General features: G+C 34.3%; 8 protein-coding genes and 4 pseudogenes across 12 annotated transcripts, besides 1 other annotated feature; 8 read left to right on the top strand and 4 right to left on the bottom strand.

The window, feature by feature from the left end:
• Positions 1–14,436: part of a mobile genetic element that runs on past both edges of the window.
• Positions 27–625, top strand: TVAGG3_0357280 (uncharacterized protein; the record flags this gene model as incomplete). The annotated part of the gene is made up of 1 exon (XM_051231344.1): positions 27–625. A coding segment is annotated over one exon (599 nt), but the record flags the coding sequence as incomplete, so codon positions are not given.
• TVAGG3_0357270 lies at positions 1,313–2,547 on the top strand (annotated as a pseudogene). The gene has a single exon. A coding segment is annotated over exon 1 (1,235 nt).
• TVAGG3_0357260 (uncharacterized protein) lies at positions 2,841–3,347 on the top strand (the record flags this gene model as incomplete). Its single annotated transcript, XM_051231343.1, has 1 exon — positions 2,841–3,347. One exon carries the CDS (start codon positions 2,841–2,843, stop codon positions 3,345–3,347), a length of 507 nt encoding a protein of 168 aa, XP_051101073.1.
• On the top strand, positions 3,377–4,000 carry TVAGG3_0357250 (annotated as a pseudogene). Its single transcript has one exon. A coding segment is annotated over exon 1 (624 nt).
• TVAGG3_0357240 (uncharacterized protein) lies at positions 4,180–4,611 on the top strand (the record flags this gene model as incomplete). The annotated part of the gene is made up of 1 exon (XM_051231342.1): positions 4,180–4,611. One exon carries the CDS (start codon positions 4,180–4,182, stop codon positions 4,609–4,611), a length of 432 nt encoding a protein of 143 aa, XP_051101072.1.
• On the top strand, positions 4,647–5,066 carry TVAGG3_0357230 (uncharacterized protein; the record flags this gene model as incomplete). Its single annotated transcript, XM_051231341.1, has 1 exon — positions 4,647–5,066. One exon carries the CDS (start codon positions 4,647–4,649, stop codon positions 5,064–5,066), a length of 420 nt encoding a protein of 139 aa, XP_051101071.1.
• On the bottom strand, positions 5,083–5,372 carry TVAGG3_0357220 (annotated as a pseudogene). The gene has a single exon. A coding segment is annotated over exon 1 (290 nt).
• On the top strand, positions 5,592–6,467 carry TVAGG3_0357210 (protein of unknown function, DUF4106 family; the record flags this gene model as incomplete). The annotated part of the gene is made up of 1 exon (XM_051231340.1): positions 5,592–6,467. The coding sequence occupies one exon, from the start codon at positions 5,592–5,594 to the stop codon at positions 6,465–6,467; it is 876 nt and encodes a 291-aa protein (XP_051101070.1).
• TVAGG3_0357200 (uncharacterized protein) lies at positions 7,042–7,461 on the bottom strand (the record flags this gene model as incomplete). The annotated part of the gene is made up of 1 exon (XM_051231339.1): positions 7,042–7,461. One exon carries the CDS (start codon positions 7,459–7,461, stop codon positions 7,042–7,044), a length of 420 nt encoding a protein of 139 aa, XP_051101069.1.
• Positions 11,049–11,633, bottom strand: TVAGG3_0357190 (His-Me finger endonucleases family; the record flags this gene model as incomplete). The annotated part of the gene is made up of 1 exon (XM_051231338.1): positions 11,049–11,633. One exon carries the CDS (start codon positions 11,631–11,633, stop codon positions 11,049–11,051), a length of 585 nt encoding a protein of 194 aa, XP_051101068.1.
• Positions 12,226–13,400, bottom strand: TVAGG3_0357180 (annotated as a pseudogene). The gene has a single exon. A coding segment is annotated over exon 1 (1,175 nt).
• Positions 13,970–14,377, top strand: TVAGG3_0357170 (uncharacterized protein; the record flags this gene model as incomplete). Its single annotated transcript, XM_051231337.1, has 1 exon — positions 13,970–14,377. One exon carries the CDS (start codon positions 13,970–13,972, stop codon positions 14,375–14,377), a length of 408 nt encoding a protein of 135 aa, XP_051101067.1.

The raw sequence follows: 14,436 nt of genomic DNA, 5'->3' as shown, positions 1-14,436 counted from the left end.
CTATTCTATATTTTTACTCATATGAAATGTACGCCGCTCAGAATATAACGCCAACAGTTTTGGATGCTATGAATGGAAATGTTTCCGAATGGTATAACGAATGCGACAATGCCATTAGAAGGTCAGAAATAGTTCCTGGAACTTACGAATATACAACTGCTGTTTCATATGGAAACGTAGGTGAGTTTGGAGAAGGTTCTTCAACAACAGTAGATATTGCTTGCGACAGGTTTCATATAATTTCTATTGACAACTCTTTCTTATACGTGGAACAAGACATTGAAATAAAACCTTCTGCCAAGTTGTCTGACAAGAAAGGTTGCAATGGAATTTTCTATGTCGGATACCAATATGCTCCAGAAGTTTTCATGGGATATAAGATATATTCTAACTCTGACTTAGTTCAAACAGTAACATGGGCAAACTATGAATGGTTCGCTTTGAGAAACTCAGTACAACCACAAGCTAGAGAACAAACAGACCAGTATGCAACTATTGAGAAAATAAGAAGACTTGACCCTAACGTTCCAGGAGTTTATGTTGACCTTTCTGGACAAACTGCAGCAGCAGTAACCAAAGTAAAACTGAAACTTAGAGTTCCTTTGTCATCTTTCCTCATCTTCAGGTTTTTTAAGATACTTGCCAAACTGGCGCAGGAAAAATTTCTATCGAACTTACTCCAAGCAAAAATAACTTAGTCATTGCACCAACACAAGACCCATTCACTCTTACAGAATAGTGGGAACAAATAAAATGTCATTCGCCGACTTTTGCAAAAACAAAGTTGACTTAGACTTTGGTTTCTCAAACCTCAACACTGAAGTAAACTATTATTTCAATGCTGCTGGAGATGCTTGGGACCCCAGTTAAGTTCACATGCGAAAAGTTTGAATGCAAGAGAATAGAAAGCAGACTTGCAGTCTATATGTTGGACCCAGATATTTCAAATGCTTTAGCTGCCAAATATATTGCAGTTCCACTTATGTTCCCTATACACCCAAATATCTGTCAAAGACTTTGCAGGTGAAGTTGGAAACCAAAGTGCTGACCCAGGTGCAAGAACAGATATTGCTTTAACAACTGCAATGAAACATGCAGATACTATGTTTGTACTGTTCAGACGAACTATAAATGACTATTCTTGCTTCTACAACCTGGTATTAAATACCATATAAACATAGATGGCAAATACTATCCAAGAGAAGAATATTCTACAGTTGAGGATATGAGGTCATACAACTTGACATTAGATGCTATGAACTTTTAACAACAACTTCACAACAACCTAAACCCTGAAATGCAAAGTTCTATTATGCCATATGTGAAAGTATGGACTCATACAGGAGGTCAAAAAACTCAATATACAAATGGAGACCGTTCAAACTTTTGGCTTGGCATTCCATTTGCTGACTCAGAAGACTTTATGGGTGGTATTTCAACTGTTGGTACAGTTCAAATACAATATACTGGTGACAGAGACGGTCCAAATGAATTGAAAGCAAAGAAGTTTACAAAACCAATAGCACTTTTCACGGAAGATGCTCTTTTGAAGATTCGTTCGAATGAAACCTGCTGGGGCTCCTCAGATTGGCATAACGACAGCTTCCATCGAGCAGATTTTGGCAGCAGGTCAGTAAGTTGTTCTTGAACTGACTTCTCTCCGTCAAATATTGACAGTACGCCAGTTTTGACATAAAATTGTATTATAAACTTACCTTTAGAAATATCTGTAAGTTTTGTTGTTATATTTTTGTCTGCTTCAAGAACTTTCACCATTTCAGTTATACCAACTTTCTTTGCTTTATGAAAATATTTTGGTTCAGCAAAGACTGCTATTCTATAACATTTACCATTGTTTGTGTAAAGAACTACTCTGTCAATGAACTTGTATTGTTTGTGTGTGTAAACTTTGTTTTGCTTCAATTCGAAGAGATACTCAAATACGTCCATCTTTTTATTCTAAGTAAAATGTCATTTCCGAAAAATAGAAGCGTAAGTGTTTCAAAAGGTTTAATGGCGGTGGCAGATGTGAAGTTAAATTCACCAACTCAAACAAACAGTCAAAGTGTTGTTGTCAATGTCAAAGAAAGAGATGTTGAAGTGGGGAAACCATACGAGGACGAAGATGGTATAACAATTGTTCCTGTAAAAGAACCAACATATCCTGAAGTTAGCAGAGACTTAAGTTCTGTTGCAGATATTCGAAACGACTACCAACAACTTAAAGACAAACTTAAAACTCAGGAGAAGATTTGTCAAGCTTTGGGTATAATGTTAAACTTGGTCGAACACAACCCTGTAAAAGTGAACTCATATGTCATCGCACCTCATGAAATTTTGAAAGAACTATTGAAACTTTTGACAGAGGCAGACGATATAAACATCAAAGAAATAGAACCCGACATTGCTTGCTGTGGTGTTTCATATAATGTCATTGACAAGATATACGTTATGAAAGGAGGTGAAACGTTGAACTTAAAATATAGTTTCCCAGACGTCATAAAAATATTTGACGACCACAACATTTCATTAAAGTTTGTTTGCTAAGTAAATGGCAGAAGACATAGTGGTTTATACTATTACGACTAAAAACCCTGAGTCATATAATTCTATAACAACAAACTTACAAAGTCCTCAAGGACGATATTGTAAACTGACCTTAAACACGATGACGACTAAAGCCTGTTTTGCTCTTTTGACACCAGAAGACTTTGTTGTTGTGAATGGTAAAAATACTTCTTTGAAGATACTTACTCAGATATACCACCAACAGGTTTTGTTGACTTATTAATACTTTAAGGACGGATGTAACATGTGCTGCAACTAGAGCAGGTTTCATTATGTTTGGATGTCCGACTGAGTTTACTATAAACGATATGAGCTATAATACAAAACTTATATCTGGTTTTTACTACCAACAGTTTCCTATAACAGGAAAAGGTGTCATACAAGGTTTGTCTGTTCCATTGACTTTAAGTACACCTATTTTATATATTGTTTCAAACTTAGGTTCAAAGTGCTATTCGAATGTCGACAGAAACTACTATGACCAAAAGATACTCATGCGTATAAACAACACTTTCTCTGCTGGTTTGCCTATTGTTCATTCGAATGCAGAGTTTTCAGCTTTAGTAAACTCAAACACTTTAGCAAACATAAACTTAACCTTAGTTGACGCAAACTTTGTTCCTGTAAAACTTTTATGTCCTATGTATTTGTCAATGACGGCAGAAAGTTTCGAATTGGAAGATGCAACTGGTGAAAGTATTGTACTACAAGAACAACTTCAACAACAAATAGCTCAAGAACAACAAATGCAACAAATGCAACAACAAAGTCAAGAATAAAAAAAATATTTTTTTTTATTTTTATAAAAATGTACAGAATAGATGTTTCAGATTTTTATGACTTCCAAGCATTCAGAAATATGTGTCCATTTCGAGACTATAACAAAGCAGTCGAGAATTTGAAACGTTTAGTCATTTATGTTGACTCTGCCCCAGAATGTTATGTCATGAAAGAATGGGATGTTGTCTTTAACAAACCAAGAGCAACAATAGTGTCTGAACAAGAATGTAGACAGAAACTTAAGAAAATAAAAGTTGTACAAGTTGGAATGAAGATGTTAGATGCTTGGGATATCTTATTGTCAAAGTTAGAAGATTTTTCAGTTCGTGGTATAAAGTTTTATACACCATCTCCAAACTTCTATTCTATCTTCACTGGATATAAATACGAACAAGTAGAATGGAAAGAAAATGTTATAGAGCTTGGTTAGACCATGTCAAAGAAATTATATGCAATGGAAACGAAAGAGTCTATGAGTATATCTTATGTTGGTTTGCAAACATCTTACAACATCCAAGTGCTAAAAATGAAACTGCTCTCATTGTAATTGGAAAACAAGGAACAGGTAAGAACACTTTCTTTACAGATATCTTATGCAAACTGTTAGAGGGCTATTCGAACCCGAATATGACAAACTTAGAAAACATCTGCGGTAAATTTAACTCTTCAATTGAGAATATGAAACTTATAGTTTGCAATGAACTTCAAAGTATAGATACAACAAAAGTTTTGAACTCAGATGCTTTGAAGAGTCTTATAACAGACAAAGTTGGAGTTGTTGAAAGAAAATATAAAGACCAAAGAGTTTGTGAAAATGTTGCAAACTTCATTATGGTTTCAAACAATGCTGTTCCGATGAAGTTAGAAAGTTCTGACAGAAGATATGTAGTTGTCAGAACGTCAGATTCTCATATGCAAGATACAGAATATTTTGACGACTTAGCAGAAACTTTGACATCTGACTTTTACAACCACTTGTTCTCATATTTTATGACATTAGATATTTCAAAGTTCAATCCAAGACAAATTCCACATACCGAAGAAAGACAAACATTGTTAGAAGCAAACAAGAGTGTATATGAACTGTTCATAGATGAGACTAACTTTGAGTGTTTAGATGAAAGGTCATTGTACGATGAATATAAACAATATTGTCAAGAGTATGGTTATATGACAGCGTCTAAACGAACATTCTTGGCAAATGTCAAAAATCTTTTAGATGTTCAGAACGGCGTATATACAAAGAAAAATTTTTATGAGTAAATTTTAAAAAAAATATTTTTTATCCGATAGAAAAGATGGCAAAATTCATCTCAGTAAACAAGTACATGACAGAAGTCAAAGAAGAACTAGACCCATTCGCTTATTTGAATGTTTACTTCTACCATTTTGAAAAGTCTACATATGACAAAGTTTGGAACATCGAACCCGTTAAGTTTGCTATTGTGACTAAAAATGGTGCAACTTTTGAAGACTTATACATTGACGGTATGTTGACAGTCAAAGAAAATTTTGACAGAAAGTTCTCAAAACTCGAAGAAGGTAAAGCATACAAACTTGTTATACCTTATGAACCAAAGAAAGCAGACGACTATGAATATTATGAGTCTAAGATAGTTGAAGTTCAAGGTAAATTGGGTAAAAAGATTTTAGAGTCTAAGCCAGTGTTTGCCCCTAAAGAGGAAGAGAACATTGACATTGACCCAGAAATGTTCTAAAAATAAAATTTTATTTTTACATGTCAAATTTCTTTTTCTCTGGAACTGGCTCTGGTTCTTTCTTCTCTTCTTCTACTTTCTTTTCTTCTACTTTTCTTTTCTTTCTTTTCTCTCTTCTTCTTCTTCTCTGGTGGAGTTATGTCAAATTTGGCGCAAACCATATTTATGTAAAAGTTCTTTGTCCTTTAATAGCTCATCTATTCTGTTTTCTATTTCATCTTCAAGAACGGCGCATGTGTCTTCTTTGCATTCTAAGAAATTTTGTTGGACTTCATCTTTCCAATCGGCGTCATCTCTGTCAACAAGTCTGTCATTGACAAATTTTAAGACTGCTCTTTGTAATGTTTTATGGTTCTTGTCATATTCCCAGAAACAGAACTTTAGAACAAATTCACCTTTCTTGTTTACACTATGTAAGATTTTATGGTCGACAGATGTTTTGCTGTCGAAAAGCTTGTCTCGAATATAGATAGCGAAATCGCTAGACATTTTCAAAAAGATAAAAATTTTAATTTTTCTAAAAATATGTTAGAAAAAAAGTTTGCTGACATTGACAAGAAATTTGAGAATGTTTTAAACAAGAACAAGAGGAAGTTAGAAAATGCTCAGATAAAACCCATACATGACAAGTTCTTATTTGCTCAGAATGGTATAACAGGTCTAATTGCACCGCCTGGGTCGGGTAAGACTTTCACTTATCTTAAAATGGCTGCACAACAACAAGAACTAGATGAGAAGAACCCATTCTATGAGTTAGTAGTCATTTGTAGTACTTCTGGTCAATTTGACCAAACCGTAAATTCGTTCAAAGATATTATAAAGAAGTCTAAGTTAGTATGTATAAAGGATACTGAGTTGTTAGATTGGATAAAGAAGTACCAAAGAAGAGTTTTGAAGTACAATGCTATAAATGAGTATGTCAATTCGAGGTTTAAAGACCCAAATGAGGAAATGCAGAGAATATTAGAGAAGAAACACTTCCGAAACAAACAGAAAGAGATAGAGTACATTTCGAAGAAATTGCAATCTTACGATTGGAAGACATACCCTCACAGATGTCTTCTTATCTTAGATGACTTTGCTTCTCATCCTTTGTTAAAGAACAGAGAACAAGATATGTGTCGAATTCTTAAGAAGCTCAGACACTTTAACATCTCTGTTGTCATTTGTGTACAGACAGCAAAGAGTTTAAGTAAGGATGTAAAGAGAATACTTACTGATATCATACTTTTCCCCGGATTGTCCGAAGACGATTTCATGGAACTTATGAAAGAGTCCATGGCAGGTAAGTTTGACAGACATGAACTATGGGAGAAGTACAAAGTCATACAAGACCCTCATACTTCTTTCAGAATTCACATCTACGCGAACAAAGTTCAAATTGTAAAAAGTCAAGCTTGAAAATGTAAGTGTTTGAGTCTTAGTCTGTTGTGGTGCTGGGGCTGTCGGTTCTTCTGGCTTTGGAATGGACTCGTTTGGTGGTACGTCGGACATTCGTTTGTGTCCTGTCGGAAGGAAGGACTTTTCCTGTCGGAAAGAAAAACTTTTCCTGTCGGAAAGAAAAATTTTTCCAGTTGTCCGGAAAAATTTTTCCTGAAGGTCGGCCAAAAAGTTCTCAATTTTCGAAAATTTGAATGGTTTACGGACGAACAACAGGAAAAATTTTTCCTGTCGGAAGGAAAATTTTTTCCAGTTGGAAGGAAAATTTTTTCCAGTTGGAAGGAAAATTTTTTCCAGTTGGAAGGAAAATTTTTTCCAGTTGGAAGGAAAATTTTTTCCAGTTGGAAGGAAATTTTTTTCCAGTTGTCGGGAAATTTTTTTCCAGTTGTCGGGAAATTTTTTTCCAGTTGTCGGGAAATTTTTTTCCTGTCGGATGGAAGGACTCGGAATGCCAGAAGGACTCGGACAAGACAATTTACCATCTAGAGCTACCTGAGCCATCTTTGGTGTCAAGCTTGAAAAATAAATGGTTCATTTACTCTTCCTCTTTGAAGTTATCGAAATACTCTGTTATCTTTTCCTTCAGTAGCGGCAAATCTTCTTTGAATGTAAGAATTGTACAACCTTTAATATCATAGTGTGTTTGAGGTAACGTATCTTGAACTATTTGTTTCACATCTTCATTTGGGGTCATTGAAATCGGTAAGTTTTCGCGATAGAACCAATTTCTGTCAGATTTGTAAATCTTAGCAAGGTCGTAAAAGCTTTTGTTGTTTCTTCTGACTAAATGCAACATAACCATATCTCTGTCTTCTTCATTTTCCATCTCTTCAGTGTAAATCATATACTTATAGTTCTTTTCCTTTCCTTTTGGTACCGAACGTGGTATTCTTTTCTGTATGTTTTTGTCTTTTGCTTCAATGACTTCATCTTTTGCTTGAAGTTTCTTTTCCATCTCTTCACGTTCTTGTCTATGAATTTCATCTAACATCATGAAAATATAACAAGCATAGCGAGGTGACGCCCACATTGCAACAGCATTTACAAGAAGTCTATGTACATACCAACCTCTCAAACCAGGAGCCAAATTCTTGCGATTTTCGTACGGAATCTCTACCCTCGGTTTTCCGAGGGTAGCAAACATATGAGGAAATTCTTCTAAAAGTTCTTTTGTCTGTTGGTTTTCAAACCAATGGTATGCTTGCTTTGTAGAACGAAGAGCATTCAAAATACTTTGCATTTGGTACATGTCATCTTTGACCGAACGAATGAGACGTAACTGTTTGTTAAACTGTATGTACTCGTATTCTTCATTTATGGCTTCATGGACTATAACTGTTGTTGTGTTCTCTGTTGTTGACATATCTGTCTTTATATTCCGGATAAAAAAAATATTTTATAAAAAACTAACTTTATTTTCTGACTTTCACAAAAGACCAAAAATAAACGCTTTACATGTATTTTTCAGCAACTTCGTCAAATAATTTTATAGCACTATCTATCTCATCTACTTCGAAAGTTTCTTTACCTTTCGTGGGAGCACCATACATTTTCTCAAACTTTTCAAGTAGTTCTGTTTCAGCAGCTCTCATATCGTTAACAAACACAACCTTAACTCTATTGACTGTAGAGTCATATCTACTACTTATATTATATGTTCTTCCTATCTTATATCTCTTTGTGTTGAAGTCCTTCGGTTTCTGAACGATGTAAAGTAAGCCTTCACTGCAACGTTCCGTATCGAATGAACCATATGTTATGAAATTATATCCAACAACTGGGTCAATCCAGAACAAAACTACTGATATAAGACTTTTGTCTATAAGATATGCTGTAGTTCCATAGAATCTTACCGATATCATAAGCTCAGGATTTCTTGTCAAAATTTTCTGAGTAGAAGCAATTCTAACCCAGTCGTTTGTTTTCTTTCCAGATGGAGATATAATGTCTGACAAAGAATATTTGTTGTATTTCTTTGAGTATCTTACGTTTAAATCACCGATTCTAACCATTTTGGTGTCATTGTCTATCTTTTTAACTGTTTCAAACTCAATGTTTAACATTTCCTGTCTTTACATACAAAATAAAAAAATAAAAAAAAATAAAACTAACTTTATTTTATTTTTTCTATCTTAAGGAAATTCATGAAATTTGGTCATTTTTTTCAGCAAAAATATATTTTAGGGTAGAATGGTATATCTACCCCGTTTTCTACCCTCTTTTCTACCCCAGTTATTTTATAAACGTTTCACATGGTAAACGTTATTTTTTAAATTTTGTGAAAACTCAACGGTTTGACACAAGCCCTAAAATATATTTTACTCAGAATTTTACTCAGAATTCAATAAAAATATATTTTAGGGTAGAAGGGTATATCTACCCCGTTTTCTACCCTCTTTTCTACCCCAGTTATTTTATAAGCGTTTTACATGGTATATGTTGTGATGGTTCATGACTTTAAACAGTTTTGTAGCTTCTATTTCTTCACGAAGGATATCAAAAATTTTAACTATGCCGAAGGTTTCTTTATATTTCTTCTTGACATCTGAAAGAAGGAAATCGTTAGCAGTTGGATAGTTTTTGTTCAGAAATGTCAACATGTCCATTTTATCTTCTGCTGGTTTCTCTACTTCTTTCTTTAAGTCAGTATGGTCTTTTCTCATTCTTTCTATCTCTTTGACGGAGTAGTTATATTTCCTTGTTGCTGCTTTACATTTTGAACATTGTGAGTTCATTTTTGCGTTATATTCTGAAATTTGTCCTGCTAAAACAAGTAAGGCGTAGATGGTCTTCTTTAACTCAAAGGCTGCTGGTTTTATCTGTTGGTTCCATACCTTACCTCTTCTATCTTTATCTCTTATCTGCAAGACACACTCAGCAACTAACGAAACAAAGTTGTCGTAGGTCTTAAATTCTTCAGATTTATATATGTCAATGACTTTGTGGTTGCAATGAAATCCAAGAAACTCATAGTTTACCTTTCGTATGAACTTCTTTATTTCTACTGAGTCAGTCAGTCTGACTTCAATTTCATCGAATTCTGGAATAGTGAGTTTTTGTTGTTGTATTTCAGGTAGTTTAGGCAAATGGTCTATAATATCTTGCATTTCATAAAGATACTGTTCATTTGTTTCATCTTTTGCACTACAGTCTAAATCTCCTTGGAGAAGTTCCTGCTTTATCTTCTGGATTTCTGTTTCGAAAGTATATGAAGAAGGATGAAGCTTTTCATCTCTACTAACATTGAAGTTGGGTTCATGACTAACGAGTTTGGTGCTGTGTTGCTAACATGTTCTTACAATAAAATATAAAAAATATTTTTTTTTATTGAATTCAGCAAACAAAATTCAAGAGTTTTGTGTGTTTTCTACGATGGTAGAAAAGAGGGTAGAAAACGGGGTAGATATACCCTTCTACCCTAAAATATATTTTTATTGAATTCAGCAACAAAATTCAAGAGTTTTGTGTGTTTTCTACGAGGGTAGAAAAGAGGGTAGAAAACGGGGTAGATATACCCTTCTACCCTAAAATATATTTTTATTGAATTCAGCAACAAAATTCAAGAGTTTTGTGGTGTTTTCTACGAGGGTAGAAAAGAGGGTAGAAAACGGGGTAGATATACCCTTCTACCCTAAAATATATTTTTCAATACTTTTTCAGCACTTTTCCGTAGTTGTATATGAAAGACAATTCGAGATAAAAGTCATAGTACAATGGAATAATATGTTGCACACCGTTTGTTGTGAACCAAACTTGAAAGTCAGAGAAACTGTTACTAGGTGGTTCGTAGAATTTAGAAGCAAAGTCATAAAAGTCCTTACCAATACAAAGAAAACTGTTGTTTGCTTGAACTGAAACTTGCATGACACATGACATTTTGAGGGTCGAACACGTTTCTATAAACTGTCAAATCTGTTGGTGGGCGTATAAATTTAAACGGACCGTCAGGTGGTAATGGTTCGTTCTGGTTTAGTAACCGAAGAAATTGTGCCCAAGAACGTTTGTCTACTTCCCAAAATAAAACTCTGTATCTCTTGGAGGGTTAATTTCAATCTTTTGAAATGAAACGGTGGAGTTCATCTTGTCATATTCTAGTTTCAGATAGTATGTTCATTTAGTAAAGAATCGTATTTTTCTTGAAATTCCCAGTAGTATTTGTTTATTTGAGTTTGAAAGTCATTTAGAGTTTTTTCAAGACTTTCGTCTGAACGAATTGTAAAGATTCTCATTTCATCAAATTTGTCTATTAGACCATCAGAACCTCTATACTGACCATGAAAATATACTGCAAACATAAAAGCGTTAGTTCTATTTGAAAACAAAACTCTTCTAAATCCTATTGCCTTTGCATCTGAAGGACTTTGAAGCCAACGAATTGGATAGTCAAACCTGTAAGATCCAGATGAAATTTCTTCATCTGAAATAGTCCTACCGGCATTTGTAAAGATATAGTCTAACGGTTTTGTATCTGCTACTTTTGTTCTTTGTTTTTCAACCTGAAACATTTAATATATGTAAAAATATACTGTTTTAAAAAATGTTTTAAAATGGTATGCCATATAGCTTCTTGAATTTGTTGAGAAATATATGAACGTGTTTTCCATCTGTATCTCTAGTGTTTACATAAGCATAGCCCGCCTTAGTAAAACATACTTGTAATTTTCTATAGTTTACGCCGGTATAAAGGTAGAAAGAGTCCTGTTCTTCGCTATAGTAGTAAAACTCAAACGTATGCTTACCATAGTCTGTAATTTCAATTGCTTCATCTTCTAGTTCGTCGACAAATTCGAATACAATATCTCTAAATTTGCCTATGTTCTTACTGTTTTCAGAACAAGTGACCCAGCGTAAGTTTTCAAGTCTATTGTCGTTTCTTATATGGTTTATGTGGTCTACAAAAGGTAGATTGTTAGGATTCGGTATAAAATGAGTTGCAATGACAACATGTTTAAAATAGTGTTTTCCACCAATCCTCATCCTAGCATATCCGTCATTTTGCTCCCATTCGCTTAAAACTCTTTTTGTCTTTTTGTTTCTGACTTCAAATGACTCACAACAGTGAATTTCATATTTCTCATCTAACAAACAAGTTTCCCAACGGTCTGTTCCAACAAACCCAGCGTACATTTCAAATAAAATAAAAAAAATATTTTTTGAAAAAATGTTTTGTTTTAAATGGTATGCCATTTCATATTTCTCATCTAATTTCTCATGAACTTTCATCGTATATGTTTTGTCAAGTTCTTCTTCATCTAATTTCTCATGAACTTTCTTGTCTATGTTTTGTCAAGTTCTTCTTCATCTAATTTCTCATGAACTTTCTTGTCAATGAGTGTAAATGACCCAAAAATATATTTTAGGGTAGATGGTTAGATCTAACCTCTTTTCTAACCTCATTTCTACCCTCGTGAATTTTCATGAACTTTCTTGTCTATGTTTTGTAAAGTTCTTCATCGTAAAGACTTTCTCATGAACTTTCTTGTCTATGTTTTGTCAAGAAAGTTCAGTAAGGACATATGGGGTAGAAATGAGGTTAGAAAAGAGGTTAGATCTAACCATCTACCCTAAAATATATTTTTGTCTGATTTACGCTCATTGACGATGAAGTCGTCAATGTTTTGTCAAGTTCTTCTTCATCTAACAAACAAGTTTCCCAACGGTCTTCTCCAACAAAACTCAGCGTACATTTCTATAAAAATAAAAATATACTGTTTTCCTTTTACTTTACATAACCTCCTGCTACCATAAGTCTTTGACGCCAACCCATACCAGCTAATGAAGGTTGACTTGGTTTAGTATTGAAACTAAACTTTGGTTTTGGTTTTTCTTCAGTTTTTGGCTCCCCTTCTTCTATCGGTTTTTCGTCACTTTTCGGTTCCTCTGACTTTACTTCACTTGCAGGTATGGTTGTGTCGTCAACATCTTCATAAATATCATATGCCATTTGTTTTTGTTTTCCTTTCAACTTTTTGTGTTTGTTGTAAAGTTTAGAATATTTCGACTCTAAGTCAATGAGATGTTCTATAATGAACTGTTGGTCAGTGAAGAATACCTTCCCATCTGTTGTCTCGAAAATTCCTTCCGACTTCAATATTTTATTTGTGAGAGTCTGTTTCTTTTTTGAGATACTTGCCGTTCCATTTCTATGAAAAGTGACTTTATAGTTAGGGTTTGCATTTCCAGACCTGGCACTTTCTATTATTGAATTTTTCTCTTCATCTGTAAGTTCTTTGACAGGTTTTGACAATGGTTCTGAACTTTTTGTTTGTGGTGTCAAATCTACCGTTTCAACTTCTTCGGTCATTTCATCTCAGTAAAAAATTTAGTTTGGTTTGTTTCAACTGGTTGTTTAGGTTTTTAAGTCGGTCTAAAACTTCCTGAGGTATAGGAAGAACTTGACAAACACGTTGTGTAACTGCTGGAAGTCGACAAATCCATCTTGAACCCATTTGTCTCAATGCTGTATTGTTCATTTCATCTCAGTAAAAAACTTTACATTCCCCAAGTTTGAGGCGGTTGAGGTTGGTTATTGTTTACCCATTGTTGTGCATGGTTATATCCTCTGTTAAAGAATCTTTCACCTTGGTCCATATAGTGTCCTGCTTGGTTATAGTAGTCATTTGCTTTGTTATAATAGTTTCCTGCTTGTCTTCCTACATTGTCCATCCATCCTTGAACTTTTCCTCTTGTTTCAGGATTTGGAATAAGATTTGTTGCATCTCGTGCTACCTCCCAACCTTTCTGTACAGTTTGTATAATAGGTTGTGCTTTCTCTTTCAGTATACCTAATGTACTCAAAATCTTCCTTCCAATTCCAAATGCACCTCTGGCTAGTGTTCCCACTGCGGGCAAAAATCTAGATGCGACTCCTGCTATTGCGCCAAATAAACCCATTTCTTATGGGTTAAAAAATGACGAATCCAAACAAGGACCCCTATGTTTCTAAGGCAACAAAAAAAGCACTCATGATAAAAATCTTTAGTTCAACACCAAATGCTTGGTTTATGGATATCTTGGAAAACATTCCGAGGTATAGAGAAGATGGACCTCCATACTGGCTAATATTTGTCGGTCAAAACACAAGATACTGTGAAGCCATACCATTATGGTCCAAAAATATTTTAGATGTGAAAACTGCTTTGACAATATTCGTTGACAAATACCATCCAACAAAACTGACATCTGACTGTGAAAGTTCTTTCAAATCAGACGATATTAAAAACTATCTGCGTTCAAAAAATGTAAACCAATATTTCATTGTCGACCAAAACCATTCTGCTCTTGGTGTCATTGACAGTTGTATAAAAATCTTAAGAGACTTAAACCAACCACAAGGTGGTGAGGTAGATGAAATGTCATATGACGACAAGTATAGACATTTCTCCATGGCAAAGATGAGACAAGTTTTAAATATTTACAATAGCCGTAAACAAAAAGGTTTGGGAAACCACTCCCCCGAAGAAATGAAAAACAACCCCGACTTAGAGAAAGACTATATATTTAATAGTTTAGTCAAAAGAGACAAACAAGAAAGAATGCCAGGCTTCAAACTTAAGAAAGGTGACAAAGTAAAAATAGAAATACCTAAACGCGACCCATATGAAAATACTATTGACTATGACAACAATGGGAACCCGACAGGTACTCACATTCGTGTTCGTAAAAATAGAAGAAAGTATACAAGAGAATATTATGAAGTTTTAGGCAAACATGGCAAAATGTACAGACTGCAAGCAGAAGATAAAACTACTATTGTCAGACCTCGTTTCAAACTTGTTAAGGTTCAAGGTGGTATACTTTCAAAGACAGTTCCTAACAAATATAAGACAACTCCTGACGAATATGCTAAAGAAGTTGAAAATGACGACTAAGCATTTCTATACCATGCGTAAACTGTCATGTAAGGTGGCATGTAGTCTTTACTTTGTCC

Source organism: Trichomonas vaginalis, chromosome V (assembly GCF_026262505.1).
Source record: "Trichomonas vaginalis G3 chromosome V, whole genome shotgun sequence".
In the NCBI taxonomy this organism is placed as follows: domain Eukaryota; phylum Parabasalia; order Trichomonadida; family Trichomonadidae; genus Trichomonas; species Trichomonas vaginalis.
This window is presented reverse-complemented; position numbering and strand designations above follow the sequence as displayed.